Source organism: Hyla sarda, chromosome 6, assembly GCF_029499605.1.
Source record: "Hyla sarda isolate aHylSar1 chromosome 6, aHylSar1.hap1, whole genome shotgun sequence".
Taxonomy (NCBI): Eukaryota; Metazoa; Chordata; class Amphibia; order Anura; family Hylidae; genus Hyla; species Hyla sarda.
This window is the reverse complement of record NC_079194.1, coordinates 275,115,912-275,132,841: the sequence shown is the minus strand read 5'-3', so window position 1 is coordinate 275,132,841 and position 16,930 is coordinate 275,115,912. Positions and strand designations below refer to the sequence as shown.

At 45.1% G+C, this 16,930-nt stretch overlaps 1 protein-coding gene across 2 annotated transcripts in view; it reads right to left on the bottom strand.

Annotated features, from left to right (window-relative positions):
* PC (pyruvate carboxylase) overlaps positions 1–16,930 on the bottom strand; it is a 537,865-nt gene that overhangs the window by 353,223 nt on the left and 167,712 nt on the right. For both annotated transcript variants that reach the window (XM_056527381.1, XM_056527380.1), the window contains exon 6: positions 10,000–10,117. In XM_056527381.1, the coding sequence (XP_056383356.1) occupies positions 10,000–10,117 (118 nt within the window). The remainder of the gene's footprint in view (positions 1–9,999; positions 10,118–16,930) is intronic.

Sequence of the window (16,930 nt, the reverse complement as noted above, 5' to 3'; positions counted from 1 at the left end):
AAAGCTTTGAAACTACAGTGATCCCTCAACTTACAATGGCCTCAACATACAATAGTTTCAACATACAATGCTCTTTTCTGGACCATTGTAAGTTGAAACCAGACTCAACATACAATGACAATCTGGACAAAGACAGCCCAGATCTGTGAAACTTGTCAATGGCCGAGAGAACTGACCAATCAGAATGGGCAATTAACTGGTAAAACACCTGTATTACTGAAGCGCATGCACTGACTGATGTCTGGTAGTGCCCCCTACAGTACAGAGAGGTATTACATGTTCTGTACACTTTACCTGTACGAGGGTTAGCTGTTCCTTTGGACACCAGGTGAGGGCGGCTCCATGTTACTTTTTTAGGACACTGCATGTACTGTACAGGACCCCGAAGAAGCTCCTGTCCTCTACATAGACCAGTGTTTCCCAAGCAGGGTGCCCCCAACTGTTGCAAAACTACAACTCCCGTCATGCCCGGACAGCCTTTGGCTGTCCGGGCATGCTGGGAGATGTAGTTTTGCAACAGCTGGAGGCTCCATGCTTGGGAAACACTGACATAGACAGTGATTTACAGCTCCCAGCAGATCTTTCTTACTTTTATATGTAAGGATTTGCTTTATCTATATTAGTTATCTACTCATTTTTCTTTAATTCTCACTTTTTCCTATTTTTGGATGACATTTTGGGGCTTTAGAACCAATTACCAGGTTTCCATAGAGTTCTGGTCTCAACATACAATGGTTTCAACATACAATGGTCGTCCCAGAACCAATTAATATTGTAACTTGAGGGACCACTGTATACCAGAGTTAACCCTTACTGTCCACGCTGAGTGCAGCGCCGATCAAGGGACTTTTTACTTGTATATCTCTTGGTTTCTCTGCGGTGGCACTCCGCTTCCCTACAGCTGCAGCGCGGTGGATTCCTTCCAGTTATATACTTCATTGTAAGGGAGATATGCATATACTATATACGCTCAAGGTGAGCAGTATATATTGATTCACTTATTTTCTTTGTAATCATTTCATGCACGAGGCGCCGGCTTCTCGATTGTTCCTTTTTTTTATTTTCTCTATCAGTTATAATTTAGGTGGCCAATTTACAAGGCAAGCTTCATGAAGAAGTGTTGCTCGTCACAATATAATTTAATGAAGCACAGGCAGATTTTTAGGTACGCTCTGTGAACACGACAGCATACGCTATGAGGAGAATATGAGTAATATTAACCTGTACATACACTTGTAAGTAGTGGTTAACCACAAAGCCGCACCATCATTGTGCCAAAACCAGCACAATAATACAGATTGGTTTTTAATGACAGATTCGCAAATAAATATTTCTAAAAAATTTTTTCCTATGGCAGATCCAAGAAAAACGGATCATTGTGCTGCATGTAAATAGCTGTTCTTTCGCTACACTTTTTTATATGCACTTTAGTACCAGGTTTTTTCTTTCCATGTTTAAAGAAGTAGTCCAGATTTCCTTTGCCTATATGAATATTAATTAAATTTATGCACGGGTTGTCTGCCATTTCTTTTTCTTTTTCACTACTAAAATGGCCACGTCCTACATACCCCATGGTGCCTCTGGCTTTGCAGAGACAGAGGGGGCCAATACTCACATGGCATTGTGATCAGGGGAGTTGGATAACTGGTGCTGATCACATACTATATTACTGTACTCCTGGTCTCCCAGAAAGGGCTGAAATTCTATGCATGGATGAACATACAAAGGAACAAGGATGGTAGAGCTGGGAGGGAAGAGACCTTGGGGTTGCCAGGATAGATCTGACAGGGGATCCTGTTATTCCCAGGAAGTCACCTGACAGAGGATAGACCACTTAGTGTGTGTAAAAAAATATACGCTGCCCCGTTGCCTCCCCCCATCCCCGATGGCATAATTACCTGAGTCGGGTCCGTGCTGCTGCAGGCCTCCGGCGTGTGTCCCCTGCGTCGTTGCTATGCACGGCGCGGCGCACTGACGTCATGCGCCGCGCCGTTCAGCGCATAGCAACGACGCCAGGGACGCAGCAGGGAGGCCTGCAGCAGCGCGGACCCGACTCAGGTAATTATGCCACCGGGGATGGGGGGAGGCAACGGGGCAGCGGCGCCGGCAATGGGTGCCGCTGCCCCTTCTCTCCCCCTGGCTGTCGGCGCCGCTTCTCTCCCCCTGGCTATCGGCGCCGGCACCGATAGTCAGGGGGACAGAACGGGCAGCGGCGCCGATAGCCAGAGGGTGAGAAGGACTGACAGCAGCACTCTAGACCCCAGGGAAGGCAGGGGGAGAGAAGCGGGCAGCAACGGCCTCTCTCCCCCTGCCTTTCCTGGGGGTGTATCGGCGTATAACACGCACACAGACTTTAGGCTAAAAATTTTAGCCTAAAAAGTGCGTGTTATACGCCGATAAATACGGTAATTTATTTATTATCATCAATCTACTTATTTATAACCATTAATTGCAGCTCACTATTAGCATCGTGACTTCCCAAGGAACTTTAAAAAAAATACATATATGTATATCTGAAATCACAGAATCAATTCATAAAAGGTAGTATAAAAATAAACTACCGTATATACTCGAGTATAGGCCGAGTTTTTCAGCACGATTTTTCGTGCTGAAAACACCCCCCTCGGCTTATACTCGAGTGAACTCCCCCACCCGCAGTGGTCTTCAACCTGCGGACCTCTAGAGGTTTCAAAACTACAACTCCCAGCAAGCCCGGGCAGCCATCGGCTGTCCGGGCTTGCTGGGAGTTGTAGTTTTGAAACCTCCGGAGGTCCGCAGGTTGAAGACCACTGCGGCCTTCAACATCATCCAGCCCCCTCTCACCCCCTTTAGTTCTGAGTACTCACCTCCGCTCGGCGCTGGTCCGGTCCTGCAGGACTGTCCGGTGAGGAGGTGGTCCGGTGAGGAGGTGGTCCGGGCTGCTATCTTCACCGGGGAGGCCTCTTCTAAGCGCTTCGGGCCCGGCCTCAGAATAGTCACGTTGCCTTGACAACGACGCAGATACGTCGTTGTTAAGGCAACGGCTCTATTCCGGGCCGGAAGCGCGGAGAAGAGGCGCCCCCGGTGAAGATAGCAGCCCGGACCACCTCCTCACCGGACCACCTCCTCACCGGACAGTCCTGCAGGACCGGACCAGCGCCGAGCGGAGGTGAGTACTCAGAACTAAAGGGGGTGAGAGGGGGCTGGATGATGTTGAAGGCCGCAGTGGTCTTCAACCTGCGGACCTCCGGAGGTTTCAAAACTACAACTCCCAGCAAGCCCGGACAGCCGATGGCTGCCCGGGCTTGCTGGGAGTTGTAGTTTTGAAACCTCTGGAGGTCCGCATGTTGAAGGCCGCAGTGGTCTTCAACCTGCGGACCTCCGGAGGTTTCAAAACTACAACTCCCAGCAAGCCCGGACAGCCGATGGCTGCCCGGGCTTGCTGGGAGTTGTAGTTTTGAAACCTCTGGAGGTCCGCATGTTGAAGGCCGCAGTGGTCTTCAACCTGCGGACCTCCGGAGGTTTCAAAACTACAACTCCCAGCAAGCCCGGACAGCCGATGGCTGCCCGGGCTTGCTGGGAGTTGTAGTTTTGAAACCTCTGGAGGTCCGCAGGTTGAAGACCACTGAGGGCGAATGATGAGAAGAGGATGATGAAGGGGGGGGGGGGGGGTGGGGATGATGAAGGGGGGTGTGTGGGATGATTACAAGGGGATGATGAAGGGGGGATGTGTGGGATGATAAGGGGATGTGTGGGATGATGACAAGGGGATGATGAAGGGGGGATGTGTGGGATGATAAGGGGATGTGTGGGATGATGACAAGGGGATGATGAAGGGGGGATGTGTGGGATGATGACAAGGGGATGATGAAGGGGGGATGTGTGGGATAAGGGGATGTGTGGGATGATGACAAGGGGATGATGAAGGGGGGATGTGTGGGATAAGGGGATGTGTGGGATGATGACAAGGGGATGATGAAGGGGGGATGTGTGGGATGATAAGGGGATGTGTGGGATGATGACAAGGGGATGATGAAGGGGGATGTGTGGGATGATAAGGGGATGATGAAGGGGGGATGTGTGGGATGATGACAAGGGGATGATGAGGATGTTAATGACGGGTCTGGATGATGACAGGGGGGGATGAGGTATTTCCCACCCTAGGCTTATACTCGAGTCAATAACTTTTCCTGGGATTTTGGGTTGAAATTAGGGGTCTCGGCTTATACTCGGGTCGGCTTATACTCGAGTATATACGGTATATATTTCAATAAAATCATTTTTATACATGATCATACTTGTCATAAGTTACTTCTAACTGGGGTATATTCACCATTTTGTTGTGTGGTCTTCCACACCTATAGGTTGTTGTTTTAGTTGCTCTTTTAGTGAATAATAAATCCCCTACCCTATCCATATAATATTATTCTATTTTGAGCCCTTGAGGAAAGTCTTTTTTCGGTCATATAATAGTTATCTACTTATTTTTCTTTAATCCTCACCTTTTCCCATTTTTGGATGACATTTTGGTGGCTTCAAAACCAATTACCAGGTTTCCATAGAGTTCTGGTCTCAACATACAATGGTTTCAACATACAATGGTCGTCCTGGAACCAATTATTATTGTAACTTGAGGGACCACTGTACTAACAAAACATTTCTGTATACTGCACAAAAAGCACTGGCTTATTTGACACTAATACACTATTTTACACTACACTATGCACCGGCTTATTTTACACTTAGTAACATATACCCCTGAACAGCAGAAATATGAGTAGACACCTCTGTTTAAAGAGCACGAGGAATGAAGCACATCCATCATAGGTGACCATAAAGTAACCAGGGATAAATTCTCAGCTATCAATATATGACACTTTTTGCTCTAGCTGTGCTACCATTAAGACAGTCACTTCACCAATATAACACATCAGGAGCATTGTCCATTAAACACATTTATGTCTGCAGGAGTTGCTGAACAAGCAAAGATGTGTTCTTATTTGTTCTCAGGTTTCTATGCAGTTAAACAGCAAGAACGCACAGCAAGAAATCTGGGGGACAGGCAGCTGTCAGCGCTATGAAAGGCGGCAAGTGAAAGCATTTTACCGCACTAAAACACCATAAACAGAAGGGGATGTGCAGACACCCTTTTACCAACATCTGCTCAAAGCCACGTTGTGTCTGCAGCATTTCTACAGAGGACAGGTCAGAAGAATTGAAGACGGGCAGCAAGACGCAAGCCCAGCCAGATTCAGGACAAACAAAGAGAGAAGCTCGCTCAGGGCTGGAACGGCAGATGTTGGATTGTCAGAAACTCGACACCGATCTGGGACAGATTAAAAATGGCAACATAAACGCATGGCCTACAGAAGTTCCTGGTATGCGGGCCTCGGTATAGGATCCTATTACAAGCAAAGGAAAGCTGTTCTGCAAAAATTACATAATGAACAAAGACGTCTCAGAGACAGATTAGATCATAGATTGTGGCAACCGGGATATAAACTTTAAATATTATAAAAGAACAATTTAGGCAACACCAGAACACCCCAACAATGAAAATATTTTGGAGCCGAAAGAGGTACTCCACTAGCCTGCGTGGAACTAAATGTTTTCGTGCTGCGGGGGTCAACCACGCCCCTCGTGAAGTCACGGCCACGCCCCCTCAATGCAAGTCTATGGGAGGGAGCATGACTCCATCACGCTCCCTCCCATAGACTTGCATTGATGGGGCATGGTCGTGATGTCGTGAGGCAGACCCCCACAGCGCGAAAACAGCGTTCGGAACATTTAGTTCCACGCTGGCCTTTAAGAAGTATTTCCATCTGGAAATTTTTGGCATATCAACAGGATATACCTTAAAAGGTCTGATAGGTGCAGGTCCCAGAGAAGGTAAAGAAGCAGTGATGTAGCTCACAAACAAGGCCTCTCAGGTGCAGGGTAATGTGACTTCCCAGGAGAGGGGGGGATAATGGACCACCTAAGAACAAATGTGTTGGACCCAAATCAGCATGACTGAGGTAAGACCATATTAGAACGATTTAATTGTTTTTTTTGACTGTCACAAAAGTGTTGGATGAAGGTAGTGCCATGGTTATCACCTAGATGGACGTCAGCAAAGTTATTAATATGGTTTCACATAAAGAGCTGATCGATAAGTTTTAAAAAGTTGGACTTAAAGGGGTATTCCGGGCAAAAACATTTTATCCTCTATCCAAAAGGATAGGGGATAAGATGTCTGATTGCGGGGAGCCCGACGCTAGGTGACCCCCACGATCTCCCTGCAGCACCCGCATTCTTTGGATAGGGGATAAAATGTTTTTGCCCGGAATACCCCTTTAATCCTTGCATAGTCCATGGCTAAAAGGTAGATATTAGAGGGTTGTATATTTGTAAAGTGACATAAGAAAAGGTTTGGCAGGTAAGGTTTGCCTGTTTGTCGAAGACATAAAAGTGTTTACTAGGGTTGATGTATTTGTAGGTGCCTGTAACATAAAAATGGAGCTTTACTAGATAAGAGAAGTGAACAAAGAAAACTACAGTTCAATGTTTCTAAATGTAAAATAATGCCTTTAGGAAGAAGGAATAATGTCTGGTATCAGATCAGCAGTTGTGTGAAAAGGAAGGAAACAGATCCAGCTTCTCAGGTGCATAAAATCACAGGATTTATTCCAACAAACTGACACACATGGAAACAGGTAGACGGAAGGGACACGTTTCAAGCGCACCTTTTCACATACCACTGTTCAGAAAAACAGTCAGACACCAGTGGGGTGTAAATGCTCACTGCACCATTTGTTACACTCCTTAAGGGGTGTAGTTTCCAAAATGGGGGTCACGTGGGGGGGGGGGGTTCCCACTGTTCTGGCACCATGGAGGCTTCTTTGTAAACGCACATGGCCTTCAATTCCAGCCAAATTCTCTCTCCTAAAGCCCAATGGCACTCCTCTTCTGAGCATTGTAGTTAGCCCGCAGAGCACTTTACATCCACATATGGGGTATTTCCATACATTTTAGTGAAAAAAATCTAATTTTTCATTTTCATGTCCAACTTTAAAGGGTAGCTCCCACCATCCTATATTTTTTTTCTGTCCCTGCCTATTGCCAATCTATCACTAACCCCCTCCCTGCTTTTAATTTTTCTTTTTATTATATTAAAAATAACTTTTTGTCTGCCTGGAAGTGTGCTCGCTACCAGGCAGACTTCACCAGCAGGCACCACGTCACTGATGCCTGCTGGGGACAACACTTCCGCCCTTAGTTTATCTACACAGGGTGCCTCCAGCTGTTTCACCACTACAACTCCCAGCTTGCCCTGACATCTTTTGGCTGTCAGGGCATGCTGGGAGTTGTAGTAGTGAAACAGCTGGAGGCACCCTGTGTAAATAAACTATAAGTTAGTATCATGCGGCGCTACGTCGCTAGCCCGTTCCCTCCATCAAACCCCCATTCCCTCCATCACCCCGTTCCCTCCATCACAAACCCCCGCCCGCCCGCATATCCCGTTCCCTCCATCACAAACCCCCCAACCCGCATACCCCGTTCCCTCCGTTCTGATACCTGCAGAGTCCGGCAGCGGGCCTGCAGGGACAGCGGCGGCGACGACATGTGCGGGAGGAGTGGCCGGGGAGCCAATGCGCTCGTTCCCGCCTGTCTGATTGACCAGTAGGGAGCGAGCAGCCTAAATGAAAAAGGACTGATTGCCAGGCCAAAATCAGTCCTTTTTCAGGCGTGACGTCACGCCAGGCTGCAGCCGGCCACTAGGAGGGTGACCCCTAGTGGCAGTTTTGTAAACGTAAATTTCACCCTGATAATCAAAAAAAAAAATAATGGCAATATATTAGAGATATGCTGTAGTACATAAGTACTACAACATATCAAAAAATAAAGTTGGTGACAGTGCCCATTTAACAAAAATTTGTCAAACACCTGTGGGGTGTTAAGGCTCACTATAACCCCCTTGTTACGTTAAGTTCCGTGAGGGGTGCAGTTTCCAATGGGGTCACATGTGGGTGGGGATTTTTTTGTGTTTATGTCAGAACCACTGTAACCAGCAGTTACACCTGTGCAAATGACCAGTTTAGGCCTAAAATGTACATAGTGCGCTCTCACTATTGAGCCCTGTTGTGCGCCCGCAGAGCATTTTAAGTCAACATATGGGTTATTTCCGTTGTTGGGAGAAATTGCGTTAAAAATTTTTATTTTTTTTCCCTTTTACCTCTAAAGAAAACAAAAAGTATGGGGCAACATCAGCATGTTAGTGTAAAAAATGTAATTGTTTTACAATAACATGCTGGTGTAGACCCCAACTTTACCTTTTCATAAGGGGTAAAAGGAGAAAAAGCCCCCCAAAATTTGTTGCGCAATTTCTCCCAAGTACAGAAATACCCCATATATGGCTCTAAACTGTTGCCTTGAAATACAACAGGGTTCCTGAGTTAGAGAGCCCCCTTATGAGGCCTAAATTAGGGATTTCCATAGGGGTGGACACGGATGCAAGCATGGCGCTTGCCTCCGCCGCCAAAATACCCTACGGCAGTGTTCCCCAAACAATGGCTGTCCAGGAATACTGGGAGTTATTTTGCAACAGCTGGAGGCTCCATTTTGGAAACACTGCTGTACGAGATTTTTTTTATGAGGGGGGGGGGGCAGTGTAGGGGTGTGTATATGTAGTGTTTTACTCTTTAATTTTGTTTAAGTGTAGTGTAGTGTAGTGTTTTTAGAGTACAACCACATGGGCGGGGGTTAACAGCGAGTTTCCCGCCGCAGCTCAAACTTGAAGCGGGAAACTCACTGTAAACCCCCGCCCGTGTGAATTTACTCTGTACATTCACATGTGGGGGGCTAACCTTCATCTGTTGCAAAACTACAGCTTTCACCATGCACTGACAAACCATGCATGCTGGGAGTTGTAGTTATGCAACAGCTGGAGGCACAATGGTTGGGAAACACTAAGTTAGGTAACAGACTACCGCAGTGTTTCCGCACCAGTGTACCTCCAGCTGTTGCAAAACTACAACTCCCAGCATGCCCGGACAGCCAAAGGGCATGCTGGGAGTTGTAGTTTTGCAACATCTGGCGCATGAGATGTTGCCGAACTACAACGCTCAGCATGCCTGGACTGTCTGGGCATGCTGAGAGTTGTAGTTTTGCAACATCTGGAAGTACACAGTTTGGAGACCACTATACAGTGGTTCCAAACTGTAGCCCTCCAGATGTAGCAAAACTATAACTCCCAGGATACCCAGACAGCCTTAGGCTGTGCGCGAAGGGACACTTTGCAGCGCCGTACATTTATGGCACTCGTCGTTAAGGAGTTCAACCAGGGGTCTCAAACTGGTGGCCCTCAAGATTTTGAAAAACTTCAACTCCCAGCATGTCTGGACATGCCCGAACAACAGTTGGCTGCAGCTAATGGCTGTCTAGTCATGCCAGGAGTTAAAATTTTGCCACATCTGGAGGGCCTCCAGTTTGAGACCCCTGGATGAAACAATCAGAGGCCAACTTTATTGATCTCAAACAGTGCCATGATGCCCAAGGATACTGCTGAAAGCCGGAATCGGCAGTGCAATCTAATTCTAATGTGGCACCATAAAAAAGTGCATCAGATAAAGTCCCTAGCTGCCAGAGAAACGCTATATTGTGGTCCTTAAGAGACCAATAAGGAAACCAGACTCCATTTATTCTGCTTTATGTACAGGACATAATGTATAAGAAACAGTGATTCTACAAGGTGTCCAAGACATTGTGCTCTCTTCTAGGCAGGCAGCCACTTACCAGCGTCTCACTGCAGTGAAAGTGATGGCGTGCCTGGGAGAGAGAAAGGTTCTTAGGACATTGCTCTGCACTGAGATAATGGGATGAATGCATATGCCCTAAATATATATGAAAAAAAGCAGACAACAGTACCCTGTACCATAAATCTGCATTCACTCCTCCGCTTATAGAGCACAGCCTGCTAAGAAGAACCAGACTGCTCACAAATCAGACTAACATAAGGCAAATGAGGCCAAATCTACTCACCAAGTATCTGCACCTCTATGTGACGTGGCCTTTCAATGAACTTCTCCACAAACAAGGCTCCATTTCCAAAGGCGGACAGTGCCTCCGAGTATGCCCGGGTATAATTCTCCTCCAGCTCCTGCAGAGAGTCAGAGATTTTCATATATTTTTTTGTTTCCCTATTAACACTGTAATAATACAAATACAATGGAAGAAAGTTGCACGCTTCTCACCAACGGCCAATGCGATCCACCTGCGCTATCAGACCCGCCGGTCCTGCCCCGGCTTCACAGGGATAATCCAAAAGGAAAGAATGTCCAGCACTGGTGGTGCACTTAAAAGCTTATTTATTTCTTGTCATGGAGTCACAATAAAGGTAAAGGAAGGCCTGACGCGTTTCACACCCACAGGTGCTTAATCGTAGACTCACGTAGTCTACGATTAAGCACCTGTGGGTGCGAAACGCGTCAGGCGTTCCTTTATTGTGACTCCATGACAAGAAATAAATAAGCTTTTAAGTGCACCACCAGCGCTGGACATTCTTTCCTTTTGAATACAAATACAATACAAATACCCTGCATGTCCCTGAACGTTTTTTTTCCAGGTCTTCATGTATCTACATGAAGACCTGGAAAAAAAACGTTCAGGGACATGCAGGGTTAATTCTAGAAACCAAGGCTTCCTTCTTATTGCATCAACTTGGATTTTCATTTACAACACTACATTATGGGCTCCATCCTGCTCTGGGGCATCTACAATCCAATTCCAATATTAGATAAATGGCGCTAAGTAATAAGTAAGCGAGCAGCGGTATGGGAGCCTTCTGTAACTTATCAAGTGAAACTGGGTCCATTAGGAGGACAAATGGGAAATCCTGGTGGAAATTCTATCGCAATTGTAATTTGGGACACATGAGAGCCCTATATAAGTTACGGCATCGAAGACTTTACTGCATCACTCAAGCACTTGCTCCATCATTGGAGAGACAAATGACTTATTAAAAGCCGGGGAAAGTATTGCTGGAGGAATCGCCCTTACATTGTGGATGACTTCATTTACTCCGATCTCTTATTTTTATCACAATTTAGATCTCATTTCATTCCCGGCTCGGGTTAATGAGCTCGCCTTCACATTTTCATTATGACACCGGCTCCTCTCGCTCATTTTCTGCCTCCTCCTCCCCTCCGCTCGCCAGACACCAAAGAAAAATGATGGCGGTTTATATTGTAAATTACATTATTTCTCCGCAAGTCCGCAATGGCGCGGCCTCCTCTACTATCCACTCATTAAGACTTAACTTTATCTTCATTAAATCTACTGCTTCCAAAGCTGGGGGACGACCTATATCAGTGTTTCCCAACTAGGGTGCCTCCGGCTGTTGCAAAACTACAATTTCCAGCATGCCCGGACAGCCATCGGCTGTCCGGGCATGCTGGAAATTGCAGTTTTGCAACAGCTGGTGGCACCCTGGTTGGGAAACACTGACCTATATGATCCCAGTAAAAACAAAATCACTACAAATAGGGCATTGTGGAGTTCTATGGGCCATACTGTACTTTATACTATATTTAGAGATGAGCGAACTTACAGTAAATTTGATTCGTCACGAACTTCTCGGCTCGGCAGTTGATGACTTTTCCTGCATAAATAAGTTCAGCTTTCAGGTGCTCCCGTGGGCTGGAAAAGGTGGACACAGTCCTAGGAGACTCTTTCCTAGGACTGTATCCACCTTTTCCAGCCCACCGGAGCACCTGAAAGCTGAACTAATTTATGCAGGATAAGTGCCAACTGCCGAGCCGAGAAGTTCGTGACGAATCGAATTTACTGTAAGTTCGCTCATCTCTAACTATATTACATTGTTGCCTGCTTTATTCAATTGTTGTACAGAGAGATCCTACCCTTGCTTGTCGGAGAGGCTCTCCCTAAAGTATTAGAAAAGGACGTGGGGCAGCTGCCTACAAGATGGGCATGACAAGAGTGCTTTTCCAATGGAAACCAAGAGACCAAGTTACAGACAAACATGAACTTTTATTTTAAAGGTTAACGCTCATTAAAAAATGTTTTGCTATTGCACTCCTTATGGTAAATAAAACATATTTCTAATATACTATGTTTAAAAAAATGAAGTTTTCTATGTTTTATTTGTGTTTAAAAAAGCTCAAGAGCATATTTTCTACCATCTTATACACAGACTTTGGACCGAAGCCCATACATAGGAAGTGCAGCCTGGAGTGCTGAGGGGGGCGTGTCCAGCCTCATCCAATCATAGCACTTAACTGCCATATGCTGTTGGTTGGACCCCCCCCCCCTCTCAGCACTCCAGGCTGCACTTCCTGTGTTTGGGCTTCGGTCCAAAGTCTGTGTATAAGATGGGGGAAAATGTGCTCGAGCTTTTTTTTAAGCACAAATAAAACATAGAAAAATTCTTTTTTTTTTTTTTAAACAAAGTATATTAGAAATATTTTTAATTTAACATAAGGAATGCAATAGCAAAAATTTGTTTGAGTGCCCATTTAAAGCTTAGGGAATGTGCAACACGTTTCAAAGCAATACTTGATTCTTTCTCAGGCACATATAAGTAACCTGATGAAGAAGTCAGTAGTACGGACTCAAAACGTGTTGCACCTTCCATAAGTCTTCATGTACATCCATAACTTGGACTGTTTGATTCCATTGGGAAAAGTGCCCTATCAACACCCATCTTGTAGGCTAGGGATGTCCCGATACCGGTATCTGTATCGAGACCGATACTGGACATTTTCATGAGTACTTGTACTCGTGCAAATGTCTCCGATACCTGCTGGCGAGACTCCTGCCGGCAGGTATCACAAAGGTGCGGTAAAAGCTGCCTGCACTGTCCGCTCCCGAGCTTTGCAGTGCGCTCAGCAGCTGAGCGCACGTCATAGCCAGGACCCGCATTAACCCTTTAAAGTCCTGAGATTTACTGCCAGTTAGCTCAGGGTTGCTGATCGGGATCACCGGGGTGAAATCGCAGTGTCCCGATCAGCTGTAAGGACCGCCGCAGGTCCCTTACCTGCTCCGTGCGTCCGATCGTCGCTTCTTTACTGCTGCAAGCCATGGCAGGCATTAGTAAAGGAGCGCAGATAACACTGATCAATGCTATGCTATGGCATAGCATTGATCAGTAAGCAATCTACAGATTGCATGCAATAGTAAAAAAAAAAAATGTGTAAAAAAAAATAATATAAAAGTGAATTAACCCCTTCCCAATAAAACATTTTTAATCACCCCCCCTTTTCAAAAAGTTTAATAAAAAAAATATATTTTTTTTTTATCAAAATAAAAAAAGCCCTCTCTTCTACACAAAAAAAACGAAAAAAAAAACCACAAGAAAAAAAAAAACCCTGTTACATGACATTGAAAAAAGTATCGGTAATTGGTATCAGCGAGTACTTAAAGAAAAAAGTATCAGTACTCGTACTTTGTCTTAAAAAAAAAATGGTATCGGGACATCCCTATTGCAGGCAGCTGCCCTATCCTCTCCTCTACCTGTGGGGTTACTGCAGCTCCTGCTGCTCCCCCTGTCATTTATCCTTATTTGAGTATGTAAGTCATATATATGTGTTATACACACACTGGATGTCATCATATAGACCTGAGGAAGTGAAGCGGAGGCTTCACAAAACACATTGTCCAGTACTGTGTTTTAGAATAATAATACTGTATTTTTTTTTTTTTTCAATGTGGTCCATTTATCTGTCACAAGTTACCGGCCCAGCGCCACAGCAAGCCCGTTTTGAGTTCCCAGTTGGGACCTATCTCCTCTATCCAGTCTTCTAGGACTTCTCAAATCAAGCCTGCACTTTTGGGATCCAGACGGACCAAGTGGCTGCTGACCAACGTTCGCGATTCTATAGGTCTACAGAGGTGTTGCGCTTTAAGCAAAGCATAGCGCGTTAACTTCTGTTTCTGCCTTGTGGGCTTCACTAGGGGTGCACCTATTTTTTCTTTCTTTAGGGTCTCTCTAAAGTATGACAGAGCAGAAGAACCATATGGTGGCCCAAAATGTGTGTCTTGGATTCTATAGTACGGAGCCACATGGATTCCGGGTGCCACATTAAGGGTCTATTCACACGGCAGAATTTCCGCTCAATCACCCCAATTCCACTTCCTCTTCCGCTTTAGAGGATTTTGTGCTGAATTGGTGCGGAATCCAAGCGGAAATTCTGCAGAAGTGTGAATGGGAGTGTGGACTCCCATGAAGTGGGCTTTTATTTGAGGAGGAACTCCGCTTGAGGAAATTCTGCCATGTGAATAGACCCTAAAACCTGGTGCGCATGGGTTTGTCATCTGCATGATGCCTAATTCTCCTACAGTTTAAGACTTTAGCCACACATGACAGAAACTCTGCAGATTCTTTACACATAATTTTCAGGCAGAAAATCTGCAGCATTTTGTATACCTTTGTACCGTAGGTACAGTATGGTTCATCCCCAGCTTTCTTGCTCCCAAACAGTACTGACCAGTGATTCAAACAACACTTTATGTATCACCGCTAACTATTGTACAGGAACAGGGAGACTGGGGATAAACAGTAGCCCCTGCACCTGTATACAGCTGCAAACCCAGACAATTTGTTACAATTTTTTTGCTGCAGAAATTACTGCCGAAATTCTGAGGATTTTTGCTTTTGACAATTTATAGCATTTCTCTGACATGTATTCACAGTTTAAGTGTGCAGCCACATGCAGCGGACATTAACCCCTTAAGGACGGAGCCCATTTTCACCTCTAGGACGAACCTCTTTTTTGCAAATCTGACCACTGTCACTTTAAACATTAATAACTCTGGAATGCTTTTAGTTATCAATCTGATTCTGAGATTGTTTTTTCGTGACATATTCTACTTTAACTTAGTGGTAAAATTTTGTGGTAACTTGCATCCTTTCTTGGTGAAAAATTCGAAAATTTGATGAAAAAATTAAAAATTTTGCATTTTTCTAACTTTGAAGCTCTCTGCTTGTAAGGAAAATGGATATTCCAAATAATTTTTTTTTGGATTCACATATACAATATGTCTACTTTATGTTTGCATCATAAAATTGACGAGTTTTTACTTTTGGAAGACACCAGAAGGCTTCAAAGTTCAGCAGCAATTTTCCAATTTTTCACAAAATTTTCATACTCGCAATTTTTCAGGGACCAGTTCAGGTTTGAAGTGGATTTGAAGGGTCTTCATATTAGAAATACCCCATAAATGACCCCATTATAAAAACTGCACCCCCCAAAGTATTCAAAATGACATTCAGTAAATGTTTTAACCCTTTAGGTGTTTCACAGGAAAAGCAGCAAAGTGAAGGAGAAAATTCAAAATCTTCATTTTTTACACTCGCATGTTCTTGTAGACCCAATTTTTGAATTTTTACAAGGGGTAAAAGGAGAAAATGTATACTTATATTTGTAGCCCAATTTCTCTCGAGTAAGCACATACCTCATATGTCTATGTAAAGTGTTCGGCGGGCGCAGTAGAGGGCTCAGAAGCGAAGGAGCGACAAGGGGATTTTAGAGAGTACGTTTTTCTGAAATGGTTTTTGGGGGGCATGTCACCTTTAGGAAGCCCCTATGGTGCCAGAACAGCAAAAAAAAAAAACACATGGCATACCATTTTGGAAACTAGACCCCTTGAGGAACGTAACAAGGGATAAAGTGAGCCTTAATACCCCACAGGTGTTTCACGACTTTTGCATATGTAAAAAAAATAATAATAATTTCCCTAAAATGTGGGTTTCCCCCCAAATTTCACATTTTTGCAAGGGTTAATAGCAGAAAAGACCCCCCAAAATTTGTAACCCCATCTCTTCTGAGTATGGAGGTACCCCATAAGTGGACCTGAAGTGCACTACGGGCGAACTACAATGCTCAGAAGGGAAGGCGTCATATTTGGCTTTTGAGAGCAAATTTTGCTCGGGGGGCATGTCGCATTTAGGAAGCCCCTATGGTGCCAGAACAGCAAAATAACCCCCACATGGCATACCATTTTGGAAACTAGACCCCTCACAGAATGTAATGAGGGGTACAGTGAGCATGTACCCCTCACTGGTGTCTGACAGATCTTTGGAACAGTGGGCTGTGCAAAATTTTTCATTTTCACGGACCACTGTTCCAAAGATCCGTCAGACACCTGTGGGGTGTAAATTCTCACTGCACCCCTTATTACATTCCGTGAGGGGTGTAGTTTTCAAAATGGGGTCACATGTGTTTGGGTTTTTTTTGCGTTTGTCAGAACCGCTGTAACAATCAGCCACCTCTGTGCAAATCACCTCAAATGTACATGGCGCACTCTCCCTCCTGGGCCTTGTTGTGCGCCCCCAGAGCACTTTGCGCCCACATATGGGGTATCTCTGTAGTCGGGAGAAATTGTGTTACAAATTTTGGGGGGCGTTTTTCCCTTTTACCTCTTGTGAAAATGAAAATTATAGGGCAACACCAGCATGTTAGTGTAAAAATTTTTATTTTTTTACACTAACATGCTGGTGTAGACCCCAACTGTTCCTTTTCATAAGGGGTAAAAGGAGAAAAAGCCCCCCAAAATTTGTTAGGCAATTTCTCCCGAGTACGGCGATACCCCATATGTGACCCTATTCTGTTGCCTTGAAATACGACAGGGCTCCAAAGTGAGAGCGCCATGTGCATTTGAGGCCTGAATTAGGGACTTGCATAGGGGTGGACATAGGGGTATTCTACGCCAGTGATTCCCAAACAGGGCGCCTCCAGCTGTTGCTAAACTCCCAGCATGCTTGGACAGTCAATTGCTGTCCAGAAATGCTGGGAGTTTTTGTTTTGCAACAGCTGGAGGCTCCATCTTAGAAACACTGCCGTACAATACGTTTTTCATTTTTATTGGAGAAGGGGGGTGGGGGGTGGGGGGGGCAGTGTACGTGTGTATATGTAGTGTTTTACTCTTTATTTTATGTTAGTGTAGTGTAGTGTTT